The 13,671-nt window shown below is 47.4% G+C and overlaps 1 protein-coding gene across 4 annotated transcripts in view; it reads left to right on the top strand.

Moving 5' to 3' along the window:
- INTS14 (integrator complex subunit 14) overlaps positions 1-12,952 on the top strand; it is a 74,042-nt gene extending 61,090 nt beyond the window's left edge. For all 4 annotated transcript variants that reach the window (XM_030189783.1, XM_030189780.1, XM_030189781.1 and 1 more), the window contains exons 9-12: positions 5,214-5,347; positions 8,121-8,239; positions 9,467-9,532; positions 11,728-12,952. In XM_030189783.1, the coding sequence (XP_030045643.1) occupies positions 5,214-5,347; positions 8,121-8,239; positions 9,467-9,532; positions 11,728-11,979 (571 nt within the window). In that variant the 3' untranslated portion in view covers positions 11,980-12,952. The remainder of the gene's footprint in view (positions 1-5,213; positions 5,348-8,120; positions 8,240-9,466; positions 9,533-11,727) is intronic.
- Positions 12,953-13,671: the final 719 nt, after the last annotated feature.

The raw sequence follows: 13,671 nt of genomic DNA, 5'->3' as shown, positions 1-13,671 counted from the left end.
CCCATGATTCAGCAAAACGATTGGCTATGCTCTCTGGACTTGAAGGATGCCTACACTCACATCCCGATACTGCCAGCTCACAGACAGTATCTGCGATTTCAGCTGGGCACACGCCACTTCCAGTACTGTGTGCTACCCTTTGGGCTCGCCTCTGCGCCCAGGGTGTTCACAAAGTGCCTAGCTGTGGTAGCAGCGGCACTTCGCAGGCTGGGGGTGAATGTGTTCCCATATCTCGACGATTGGCTGGTGAAGAACACATCCGAGGCAGGAGCCCTGCAGTCCATGCAGATGACTATTCGCCTACTGGAGCTACTGGGGTTTGTGATAAATTATCCAAAGTCCCATCTTCTCCCAGTACAGAGACTCGAATTCATAGGAGCTCTGCTGGATTCTCGGACGGCTCGCGCCTATCTCCCAGAGACGAGAGCCAACAACTTGTTGTCCCTCGTCTCGCGGGTGCGAGCGTCCCAGCAGATCACAGCTCGGCAGATGTTGAGATTGCTGGGCCACATGGCCTCCACAGTTCATGTGACTCCCATGGCCCGCCTTCACATGAGATCTGCTCAATGGACCCTAGCCTCCCAGTGGTATCAGGCCGCTGGGGGTCTAGAGGACGTGATCCACCTGTCCACGAGTTTTCTCAATTCCCTATATTGGTGGACGATTTGCTCCAATTTGACTCTGGGACGTCCCTTCCAAATTCCTCAGCCACAAAAGGTGCTGACCACGGATGCGTCCCTCCTGGGATGGGGAGCTCATGTCGATGGGCTTCACACCCAAGGAAGCTGGTCCCTCCAGGAACGCGATCTGCAGATCAATCTTCTGGAGCTGCGAGCGATCTGGAACGCTCTGAAGGCTTTCAGAGATCGGCTGTCCCACCAAATTATCCAAATTCAGACAGACAACCAGGTTGCCATGTACTATGTCAACAAGCAGGGGGGCACCGGATCTCGCCCCCTGTGTCAGGAAGCCGTCAGCATGTGGCTCTGGGCTCGCCGTCACGGCATGGTGCTCCAAGCCACATATCTGGCAGGCGTAAACAACAGTCTGGCCGACAGGTTGAGCAGGATTATGCAACCTCACGAGTGGTCGCTCAATTCCCGTGTGGTACATAAGTACATAAGTAGTGCCATACTGGGAAAGACCAAAGGTCCATCTAGCCCAGACAGATCTTCCAGGTGTGGGGCACCCCCTTGGTAGATCTCTTCGCATCTCGAGTGAACCACAAAGTCCCTCAGTTCTGTTCCAGGCTTCAGGCCCACGGCAGACTGGCATCGGATGCCTTCCTCCTGGACTGGGGGGAGGGTCTGGTGTATGCTTATCCTCCCATACCTCTGGTGGGGAAGACTTTGTTGAAACTCAAACAAGACCGAGGCACCATGATTCTGATTGCTCCTTTTTGGCCGCGTCAGATCTGGTTCCCTCTTCTTCTGGAGTTGTCCTCCGAAGAACCGTGGAGATTGGAGTGTTTTCCGACCCTCATCACACAGGACGAAGGGGCGCTTCTGCATCCCAGCCTCCAGTCGCTGGCTCTTACGGCCTGGATGTTGAGGGCGTAGACTTTGCCTCTTTGGGTCTGTCAGAGGGTGTCTCCCGCATCTTGCTTGCTTCCAGGAAAGATTCCACTAAGAGAAGTTACTTCTTCCATTGGAGGAGGTTTGCCGTCTGGTGTGACAGCAAGGCCCTAGATCCTCGCTCTTGTCCTACACAGACCCTGCTTGAATACCTTCTGCACTTGTCTGAGTCTGGTCTCAAGACCAACTCTGTAAGAGTTCACCTTAGCGCAATCAGTGCATACCATTACCGTGTGGAAGGTAAGCCGATCTCAGGACAGCCTTTAGTTGTTCGCTTCATGAGAGGTTTGCTTTTGTCAAAGCCCCCTGTCAAGCCTCCTACAGTGTCATGGGATCTCAATGTCGTTCTCACCCAGCTGATGAAACCTCCTTTCGAGCCACTGAATTCCTGCCATCTGAAGTACTTGACTTGGAAGGTCATTTTCTTGGTGGCAGTTACTTCAGCTCGTAGAGTCAGTGAGCTTCAGGCCCTGGTAGCCCAGGCCCCTTACACCAAATTTCATCATAACAGAGTAGTCCTCCGCACTCACCCTAACTTCTTGCCAAAGGTCGTGTCGGAGTTCCATCTGAACCAGTCAATTGTCTTGCCAACATTCTTTCCCCGTCCTCATTCCTGCCCTGCTGAACGTCAGCTGCACACATTGGACTGCAAGAGAGCATTGGCCTTCTACCTGGAGCGGACACAGCCCCACAGACAGTCCGCCCAATTGTTTGTTTCTTTTGATCCCAATAGGAGGGGAGTGGCTGTAGGGAAACGCACCATATCCAATTGGCTAGCAGATTGCATTTCCTTCACTTACGCCCAGGCGGGGCTGGCTCTTGAGGGTCATGTCACGGCTCATAATGTTAGAGCCATGGCTGCGTCGGTAGCCCACTTGAAGTCAGCCTCCATTGAAGAAATTTGCAAAGCTGCGACGTGGTCATCTGTCCACACATTCACATCTCATTACTGCCTGCAGCAGGATACCCGACGCGACAGTCGGTTCGGGCAGTCAGTTCTTCAGAACCTGTTTGGGCTTTAGGATCCAACTCCACCCCCCCGAGGGCCCTGTTTGTTCTGTTCCAGGCTGCACTCTCAGTTAGTTGGTAAATTTTTTTAGGTCAATCTCAGTTATGTCCTCGCCGTTGCGAGGTCCAATTGACCATGGTTGTTGTTTTGAGTGAGCCTGGGGGCTAGGGATACCCCATCAGTGAGAACAAGCAGCCTGCTTGTCCTCGGAGAAAGCGAATGCTACATACCTGTAGAAGGTATTCTCCGAGGACAGCAGGCTGATTGTTCTCACAAACCCGCCCGCCTCCCCTTTGGAGTTGTGTCTTCCCTTGAAGTGTATTGTCTTGCTACATACTGGACTGGCCGGCTCGAGCCGGTTTCGGGCGGGAAGACGGCCGCGCATGCGCGGTGCGCATGGGCGCGCGAGGACTAGCAAAGGCCTTTGCTAGTAAACTTTCCGATGGAGGGGGCTGCCGAGGACGTCAACCCATCAGTGAGAACAATCAGCCTGCTGTCCTCGGAGAATACCTTCTACAGGTATGTAGCATTCGCTTTCCCCACTGACAATAATCTGAAAAATCTAGGTATAATTATAGACAAACATTTGATACTCGAGTTTCCTCAGTAATCACAAAATCTTTCCGGTCTCTTTGGAAACTAAAAAAAAGGATCAGACCCTATTTCTCATCAGAAACATTCAGAATATTGGTACAATCATTAACATTATCCCAATTCAATTATTGCAAAATGCCATATATGTTGGATGTAAGGAGTACCTGTTGAAAAAACTCCAAACAGCTCAAAACACCGCAGCCGGGTTCATATACAAAATCTCTCGTTTTGAAAGTGCCTCCCCTTTATTAATCAAATTCCACTGGCTTCCCATCAAAACGAGAATTACATTTCAAATGCTAAATGGCACAGCTCCAGATTGTATGGTACCATTAATAAATTAACCCTCCATTGCCTGCCGCATTGAGCCTGCCATGAGTGGGAAAAAGTGCGGGGTACAAATGTAACAAAAAAATAAAAATAAATTTACCTCAAAGAAACACTAAATATGAGGCAAGAGACTATCTCAGATTTGGAAAAACGTGATCTACAAAACTGTCCAGTCTGCAGACTTCACTTACCTAGGAACCAAATGGTGGAACTCCTCAACACCCAAAATAAGAAATCTATAGGAATATAGTAGATTCCGCAAAATCCTCAAATTGTTCCTATTCAAACAAACCCTCACAATGAACGACCATATCTCAAACAATTAATTATTACCTGAATTGGTTATTCCTCTATTTACCATTAACCTTCTCTTTGCTTCTTGTACAATTTCTCATTTTTAATAGATTTTCTAAATGTTAAACTTCCATAGTTATCCCAGTATGTTTATGATACTGTATTGTAAAACTGGATTCTTACAACAAATTACTTTTTTATGCATTATTCTTTCTTATGTATCCTATACTGTTTATTGTAAGCCACATTGAACTCAAACTTGTTTGGGATAATGTGGGATATAAATGTCACAAATAAATAAATGCACTTTTATAGAATGATGCTTAGAGCGGATTCCCAAGCCCAACTTTGGGTGTGAGGAATTACGCCTACTAAAACCTGGTGTACATCCCCACAGTTGGGCACACAACTCCCAAGTATTCTGTAGCACCGCGCCTAATTTCTGTGACTCATCCATGCCCCTCCCACGGCCCCGCCCCCTTTAGCGACTAGGGCAGATGTACGTGCCAATCCAAAATGAACTCCTTCCGGAAGTTATTGAAGACACACCTGTTCGAAGAGACTTAACAATAAAAATCCTCTTTAATGACTTGATTCCATTCTACATCTAAACCAAGTAATACTGATCCCTTCTAATTTGATTATGTTAATCACATTATCACTATTGGTCATTATATCTTACCTGTTTTATTTTGTGTTATGTAAAGAATTCTACTGACCTATCTACCTAATTTCTTACACAGTAATATGTTAAATTAGACCATACATCTTACTCTTTTTTTTATTATTTTATTTAAATGGGAAAGAAAAGAGAAAATATCAATTAAAACAAACATTAAGGAAAAATATCATCTTTGTTAGTCCACATTATTGTCCACAATTGTTTTCCTGATCTTGGATCCCCCAATCTCAAAGAAAATAAGAAAAACACGGAATGGTTAATCTTACAATTCATATTTTCTGAGGGAGGAAGGTTAATCGGTAATTGCAGCCGATACAGTGGTAACTTAAAGGAAGTTGCTGCAGAGGGTTCTTCATCTGTTCTTTTAACGCCACAAACTCTTGTAATTTCCTGGGTTCAACAAATAAGTAGTCAGGAAATAAAACACTTACAAGGGAATCGCTCTAGGAAGGTCCCACCTAGGGCAATGATGCTTGGCTTAAAAGCCAAGAGTTCACACCTCCTTAGTCTGTGATTCCCTTGATATATCAGGAAATATATTTATCTTTGAACCCAAAAAAAACCTCTTACTCTGTTTATGATCCATAGTGTAAGCCACATTGAGCCTGCAAATAGGTGGGAAAATGTGGGGTACAAATGCAGCGAATAATTGTTAGCACCTATTTGACTAATTATTTTGTGCGTCCGGGGGATAGTGTGGTGTTTTAGTCTGCTGTCTCTCTCTTTTCAGTTCCGAGTGGCATGGAATGCTCTATTCCCAGGCAGACAGCAAGAAGAAGTCTAATCTCATGATGTCTCTCTTTGAGCCTGGCACAGAACCTCTCCCCTGGTTGGGGAAAACAGCGCAGCTGGGGCCTATCTCAGGTAGGATAACCCTTCCCAAGATTAACAGTCTGTGAGTGGAGATGAGGCCCATCTTATCCACCAGTCTCCTGTCTTGTGCCGTGCTACACACCCCAGGGAACCTATGGCATTCTTGTTATTTGGATTTAGTTCACACCTCTTTCAGTTGTAGCTCAAGGTACACTGGGTATTCCTCACAATCTGCCTCGGACAATGGTGAGCCCTGGTCTCCCTGTTTGTCAGCCTGGTACTCACACTGCTACACTTCAGTAGGGATCCTCTGAGCCTGTTCTGGGGTTTCCTAAATCCTCTGTTTGTTTTTGCCTTCCAACTTCCCTTGGGGGCTGTTCGTGCAGCCACCACCTTTTCCTATTCTCCAGTTGGGTCCCTGCAAAATATCCAAAATGAGGATGTTAATGTTTCAGTACTTGGGTTAAATGAACACTATATTCTACAAACATGATAAAATGGAGGGAAAAGGCCTGAAATCGCCAGTGGTGCTTCAGTGCTTTCACACATAATGAGGCCTTTTTCCTCCATTTTTTCATGTTTGTAGAATATAGTGTTCACTTAACCCACAATATTTAGTGATATTATGAAAAGATTTTCACATAAGGTTATGGAGTGTTCTTTGAGTTTTGATGTCACCTTATCTCCTAGACAGGATACTGTTTTAAACAATGAAATCTGTTAAGAAATGATTTTTGCATTTTTCTGTTGTTGTGATCCTTAGTTGCAAATGGCATGCAGAGACAATGAACAAATTAATTACCAGCTGTAATAACAGGAAGTTATAACATAAAACATGTACTCGCTTAGCTGGCTTTTCCTTGTAGGCTGCCATGATAGAATGCCTCATCAATCTAGTCTAGCTGGCAGGCTGTGGAGGTGGGATGCATTAGCAGCTGGACAGTGGTGGGGATGCCAGAAGCAGGCTGCAGAATGTGTCAGCAGCTGGATCTGGCAGGCTGTGGTGGTAGAATGCATGAGTTAGGCTGCAGAATGTGTCAGCAGCTGGATCTGGCTGGCTGCGGTGGTGGGATGCCTGAGGCAGGTTGTAGAATGTGTCAGCAGCTTGATCTGGCTGGCTGGGGTGGTGGGATGTGTAAGGCAGGCTGCAGAATGCATCAGCAGCTGGATCTGGCTGGCTGCGGTGGTGGGATGCCTGAGGCAGGCTGCAGAATGCGTCAGCAGCTGGATCTGGCTGGCTGCGGTGGTGGGATGCCTGAGGCAGGCTGCAGAATGCGTCAGCAGCTGGATCTGGCTGGCTGCGGTGGTGGGATGTGTAAGGCAGGCTGCAGAATGCGTCAGCAGCTGGATCTGGCTGGCTGCGGTGGTGGGATGCCTGAGGCAGGCTGCAGAATGCGTCAGCAGCTGGATTTGGCTGGAAGGTTTCGGTGGAGGGATGTGTGAAGCAGGCTGCAGAATGCGTCAGCAGCTGGATCTGGCAGGCTGTGGTGGTAGAATGCATGAGGTAGGCTGCAGAATGAGTCAGCAGCTGGACCTGGCTGGCTGCAGTGGTGGGATGCCTGAGGCAGGCTGCAGAATGCGTCAGCAGCTGGATCTGGCTGGCAGGCTGGGGTTGGAGGGATGTGTGAGGAAGGCTGCAGAATGCGTCAGCAGCTGGATCTGGCTGGCAGGCTGGGGTTGGAGGGATGTATGAGGCATGCTGCAGAATGGGTCAGTAGCTGGATCTGGCTGGCAGGCTGTGGTGGTGGGATGTTTGAGGCAGGCTGCAGAATGCGTCCGCAGCTGGATCTGGCAGGCTGTGGTGGTAGAATGCATGAGGTAGGCTGCAGAATGTGTCAGCAGCTGGACCTGGCTGGCTGCAGTGGTGGGATGCCTGAGGCAGGCTGCAGAATGGGTCAGTAGCTGGATCTGGCTGGCAGGCTGTGGTGGTGGGATGTTTGAGGCAGGCTGCAGAATGCGTCAGCAGCTGGATCTGGCAGGCTGTGGTGGTAGAATGCATGAGGTAGGCTGCAGAATGTGTCAGCAGCTGGACCTGGCTGGCTGCAGTGGTGGGATGCCTGAGGCAGGCTGCAGAATGCGTCAGCAGCTGGATCTGGCTGGCAGGCTGTGGTGGTGGGATGTTTGAGGCAGGCTGCAGAATGCGTCAGCAGCTGGATCTGGCAGGCTGTGGTGGTGGGATGTTTGAGGCAGGCTGCAGAATACGTCAGCAGCTGGATCTGGCAGGCTGTGGTGGTAGAATGCATGAGGTAGGCTGCAGAATGTGTCAGCAGCTGGATCTGGCTGGCTGCGGTGGTGGATTGCATGAAGAAGACTGTGATGGTACAATATCAGCAGCACGGTCTGTGTAGTCAGCTACTCACTGTGTATTGAATAAAGTATGTTTTGATCATTCAAAAAGCCCACAGGAGCCAGGGAAGCCAGCGGTTCATGTTGTGGTTTGGTGGCGTTTGGAGTATTATTGGACCCTGTGCTTGAACAGGGGGGTGTTACATGCCCAGTTATCCAGGAGTGTTGAGTAAGTTGAGAAGAATGACCCAAGTTGTTTGGATAAGGATGATATCTTACAGGTTGCCAAGGGTTTATCCCCCTGACATGTGGTATGAAAGATGTTTCACCATTAAGTCCATCTTTCTGCACACAACTATTATCCAGTAGCATCTTTCCTGGCCTAGTACGAGATGCGTCATGTAAGCTGCACTTGGCCTTTCTGAGACAGTTCACTTCCTTTTGGCTGGCAGTCTGCTCTTCTGCCGGGAAGAAATAGGTCTTGAGTACCCCAGAAGCAATGTTTGGAAAAAAAAAATCACCTCTGTTTTCTTATAAGATGCAAAAGAGAATCCGTATGGTGAGGATGACAACAAGAGCCCTTTCCCCCTGCAGCCCAAGGCAAAACGCAGTTATGCGCAGAACGTTACCGTGTGGATCAAGCCCAGTGGCCTTCAGGTGAGTGTCCGTCTTTGTGTGCTTTGCCTAGGAGCATTGTTAACCCGGGTAACAAACCTGTTCTGATTACCTTTCCATAAGCATTAGGAATCAGATGTAGAAAGGGATTTCTCTCAGTTCATTCATCCAGCCCAAAATTAGAAATGGAGAAAAGTGAAGGCAGATAAAGACCCTATGGCCTAGCCAAGTCTGCTCATCCATGCCATCTACTCTCTCTTTCACTCCCATAGAGAGCCCAAGTTTTTTTCAGTTACACTTTTTGACTCCACCGCCTTCACCGAGAGTCTGTTCCATGATTTCACCTCCCTTTCCATGAAGTAGTATTTCCTTAGGTTACTTCTGAGTCTATCTCCTTTCGCATCATCCTATGCTCCCTTGTTCCAGAGCTTCCTTTCAATTGAAAGAGGTTCATCTCTTGTGCATTTATGCCATGAGATGTATTTAAACATCTCTTCCATATCTCACCTCTCCTGCCTTTGTCTGTCCCCTTAGGCCTTACAGCCTATTAGGTTGCCTTGTCAGATTGTAAGTTCTTCGGGTCAGGATCTTGGCAATGCTTGTGATTATAGATCCCCATAGGAAGATACAACACGCCTTAACCCCTTTCTGACTCCTGACACAGGCATTTGCCAAAACACGGGCTGTGTCAGGTCCTTCCTCAACATTTTTGGCTTTGCTTGATAGTTTCATCTGAGGCCTTCTACGCTGCTTCATGTCTATTTGTGTAGACTAATCCTCTCTGAGCACACTGAATTAACTGTCACTTGGAAGATAATTTACAACGCCAGTTACGTTGGTAAAGAACGATTTGCTTGTGTGCACTGGCTGTCTGGAAAGTGCCTTTCTTCAGTATGGTTATGTGTTTAGGGCAAGATTGGAAAATAATGTGCATCAGTTTTCATAGTCCTGGATTAAAAGGAGCCGCATACTTTTCCTTGAAGCAGCCAGTCTGTGCTCTAATGTAACTCCTGATGAATTAGCTGGTACCAGTATAGTCCTCCTGAAACACCAGCTTGCCAGCAGAGGCACATTGAGAACTTGTCTGTGGATATGTGAGACCAGGGGCTCATTTTCAAAGCACTTAGACTTACAATGTAACTTTGTCTTAAGTGCTTTGAAAATACGCCTCCACGTGGTGGTTCACCAATCAGTAATGTTTGACTTTTGCAGGGTGGGGTGGGGGTCGAAAGGTGGTCTGCGTATTATTATTATTTTCTTTTCATGCAGACTGATGTACAGAAGATTTTGAGGAATGCAAGAAAATTGCCTGAAAAGACTCAAACTTTCTATAAAGTGAGTAACTGGGACATTTCCCATCTTGTGTAGGTTTGATAATGTGGGATTGGAGGGGGGGGGGGGGGGGGTGTTTTGCTGTGTTTCTTGCGCTAAGTCTCCTAGATTTCTAAAGATGGTAGCTGTCTCTGGCTCCTGCCGGTTCTCATGTCCGTCACAAATCATTGATCAGGTATGCAACAGAATTCATGTTCATAATCTGGTAGGAGTTTTAGCCATGTCCTTTGGGACCACCAACTCATTTCACATGGCCACCCTTTATGTCCCTGTTGATCTGAACTGGATTAGAATTTGGGACCAAGGAATCGGGTGCTGCCATGCCACAGTGTGGTAGTACTGAGAGAAGGATGCCACCCTGGACCGGGTAGGTGGTATCGGTCCAGGGGTGCCCAACACCCTTGGATGAACTCCCTGAGCCGGGGGTGTCCTGGACTACATATTCTCTGGGTGGGGGTGGCTACTAGGCCACTTAAGACCACATGTTCTGCCCTTTTACCTCAGAGGGACCATGCTGCTCCCACTTAAGATCTTTAATTCCACCCCAAGCTGAACTAAAGATTTGGTGTTAAAGGGAAAGTAAACACCCACACCAAAAGCATGTTTGTTCATTGGGAACAATTCTTGATTCAATGGGTTTGTATGCTGGCTGTGCTGTCCTTCAGTGCAGTGGCCTAACCGGGCTGAAAACATGCTGCATTAAAGGATTACAGAGGGGTTTTGTAACATCACATTACAATAGCAGTTTCTTGTACATACCCTGCTTCATCCATGCCAGAAAACGCTCAACAACATTTCTTCATTTTCACTTCCCCCACTCCCGTTCCCATTCCATGTCACCCTGTCTTAACAACCTAACCTTGAACCAGCATGCTTTGAGCTCTGTGTGGCAGGGACTGACTGTCTTATGTCCCAGACATCGCACGAGTCACGCAGAGGATTGGGCTGTTGCATCATTGTGGCAGACTCGCACTGTCTCCAGCGTTCTATTATATATTTTTCTCTCTCCTAATCTTATTTCCTATCTGCATAGTTAACAAGTTGTCAAACAGTACCAAGTCTGTCTTTAGCTGCAGGCATGTATCGGGAACCTTGTCTGCATAATGTAAGATTGTTGCCCAGACCTCTGGCTCTGCATGCACAAGTTGCCTGGTCCTTATTGTGTCAGAGACAGTCTGTTCATGCCAGCTTAGCCCTAAAAGCCTACCTTTGCGAAAAACTGATAGCCCTCAGTTATTGTTTCCAAATGGTTAAAGGCAAGCTGCCTTACCTCTCAATCTCCTCTTTCCATTTGTTCAATAAATGTCTTATCCTTATGTACTGATTAAATAATTCTTTCAGCTTTTTCCACACTTCAGCCTAACACCTGTAACCAGGGCCGCTGAGGGGGGGCAGGGGCGGCAAAATTCCACGGGCCCGGGCCTCCAAGGGGGGCCCGGTGCCGGGGTCAGGCCACCGGCGCGGCAGTCCCCAGTCTCACCTGCCTGCCTCCGCGGCTCTGGGCCCCCTGCATTCGAAGCAGCAGTCACAGATTGCCTCCCTTCGTGCCTTCCCTCCGTGTCCCGCCCTCGCGGAAACCGGAAGTTACATCAGACGAGGGCAGGACACAGGGAGGAAAGGCCCGAAGAGAGGCGGGGGGCCTGGAGCCATGGAGGCAGGCAGGTGAGACCGCTAGCGGCGGGGGAGTGGGGGGGGGGGGGGGAGGGCGGCCTTGTCTCTCGGTGGCCCTGCCTGTAACCGTGCAAAGAACTCCCTGTTACTCAAGGAACAGGTGACTTTCCTCTGTCCTTATTTAGAAAGTGATTACCTTTAACCATCATAATTCTGTGTTTTGAGAATTTGATGTTGAATCCCAGGTATAAAAATCTCTGTTACCTCGGAATGGAAGAACCAGCGGAACTGTATAAGTACATTGTAACCTGTCACACGTCTTCATGCAAGTGGTCCTTACAGATGCAGAGATCACAGCCATAATTGAAAGTTGTGTGTCTAAGAAACTGTCGCTCACCTTCTGCTATCTTAGATTGGGTAAACCCAGCTCCCACTGCTAGTCATGGTTTCTTCCTTTTCGTGCAGCTTTTTATTTCATAGCCATGATGATAAGTTATTAGATTGTGGAAAGGTAGAAATGTCTTTGCTTAGCTAGGCATGAGCAGCCACCCAAAGTGAAAAAAAAACTTCCTGATCTTCCCTTTCAGGAACTGAACCGCTTACGGAAGGCAGCGATGGCTTTTGGATTTCTGGACCTCTTAAAGGGCGTGGCAAACATGCTGGAGAGGGAGTGCACCCTTTTGCCAGACACAGCTCACCCGGATGCTGCCTTTCAGCTCACCCATGCTGCGCAGCAGCTGAAGCTGGCCAGCAGCGGTTCCTCCGAATATGCGTCATACGATCACAACATCACCCCGCTGCAGACAGACTTTTCAGGCAGTGGCTCAGAGAGGATGTGACGCCTCACCTTTTTATAAATACATAACTCTTACTTAGGTATACTTCAGTGGGCTTTAAAAATGTCATTCCTACCTGAAGCACCACTCCGCTCTGTCCTAAGGATCTGCTTCATTGGTTTGAAAGATTTCTTAAAAGAAGCTTTTGTAAATGAAATCTTAACAGCTTCAGGTGAAGGAGCCTGGCTGAGGCAGGCAATGCTGCTGGGAATATTCACAGGCCCTAGAGAGGGGAGTCCCAGTCACTGTAGTGGTTGGATTTTAGGAATGTAGATTTTCCATGGCCAAAACAAAGAGAAACATTTCTGTAGGTCCTTGAAAATGAAGGCTTACGGTAGCAGATTCAGCAGGAGCAAACGGGTGGGTGAAAAAGATATTGGCAAAGATAAATGCAGTGTACAAAAATGATCGTTTTGTGGCCAGAGCCAAGCAGCACAGGCAGGAAAGGTCTACATAGTTTCCTTTCAGTGCAGGGGCTACTGCTAATGGATATTACCAGAACGTTACCCCTTTATCTCCCAACCATAGTGCTAGGTTTCCTTAGTCGAAGCTGCTGAAATGAATACAGCTACATGTATAACTGTAACTTATAAAGGAAGCTGTGGGCTTGGAGCCCTGTCTTAGGTTGTGCTGTCTGCTGGTTTCCAAAGAATAACAAGCGATAGGAACGTTTTGTGGGATTAGCAGGAAGTCAGACTGTCGGCCAGATTGCTAGACGGTACCACAACTTTCAGATGATGTGGGGGTGTTCAGGGAAGGAGCTCTTATCTTCTGAATGTCCCTTGTAGCTCAGGGCTACAGTTAGGCTTTGGCTTTGTGTGTTACCTGCATGTTCTTTTTTTTAACTGAGACAAGTGTAATTATTATTACAATTTTTTATTAAACAAAGTGCAGGAAGCAGCTTGTTTCTTCAGTTACTGATGGAATGGGTTTTCTCATTGTATTACTTTGCAGGCTTCTGTGTGATTTTGGATAAACAATTGCTTTCTCATAGTTTATCTTACTTAACCTACTACTATTTAGCATTTCTATAGCGCTACAAGGCGTACGCAGCGCTGCACAAACATAGAAGAAAGACAGTCCCTGCTCAAAGAGCTATGTAATAAAAGTGAGCCAAGTATAGGACAATCAAGCCATTGTGATATCACTGATGAGGTTGGCTCTTATTGGTGGACTGAGGCTTTATGACATCACAATATTAGCTCTGGTTACAAGAGACTACTACTACTACTTATCACTTCTATAGCGCTACAAGGCATACGCAGCGCTGCACAAACATAGAAGACAGTCCCTGCTCAAAGAGCTATGTAATAAAAGTGAGCCAAGTATAGGACAATCAAGCCATTGTGACATCACTGATGAGGTTGGCTCTTATTGGTGGCCTGAGGCATTATGACATCACAATATCACCTCTGATTACAAGAGACTACTACTACTACTACTTATCACTTCTATAGCGCTACAAGGCATACGCAGCGCTGCACAAACATAGAAGACAGTCCCTGCTCAAAGAGCTATGTAATAAAAGTGAGCCAAGTATAGGACAATCAAGCCATTGTGACATCACTGATGAGGTTGGCTCTTATTGGTGGCCTGAGGCATTATGACATCACAATATCACCTCTGATTACAAGAGACTACTACTACTACTATTTAGCATTTCTATAGCGCTCCAAGGCGTACGCAGCGCTGCAC

Source organism: Microcaecilia unicolor, chromosome 1 (genome assembly GCF_901765095.1).
Source record: "Microcaecilia unicolor chromosome 1, aMicUni1.1, whole genome shotgun sequence".
Classification (NCBI taxonomy): Eukaryota; Metazoa; Chordata; class Amphibia; order Gymnophiona; family Siphonopidae; genus Microcaecilia; species Microcaecilia unicolor.
This window is presented reverse-complemented; position numbering and strand designations above follow the sequence as displayed.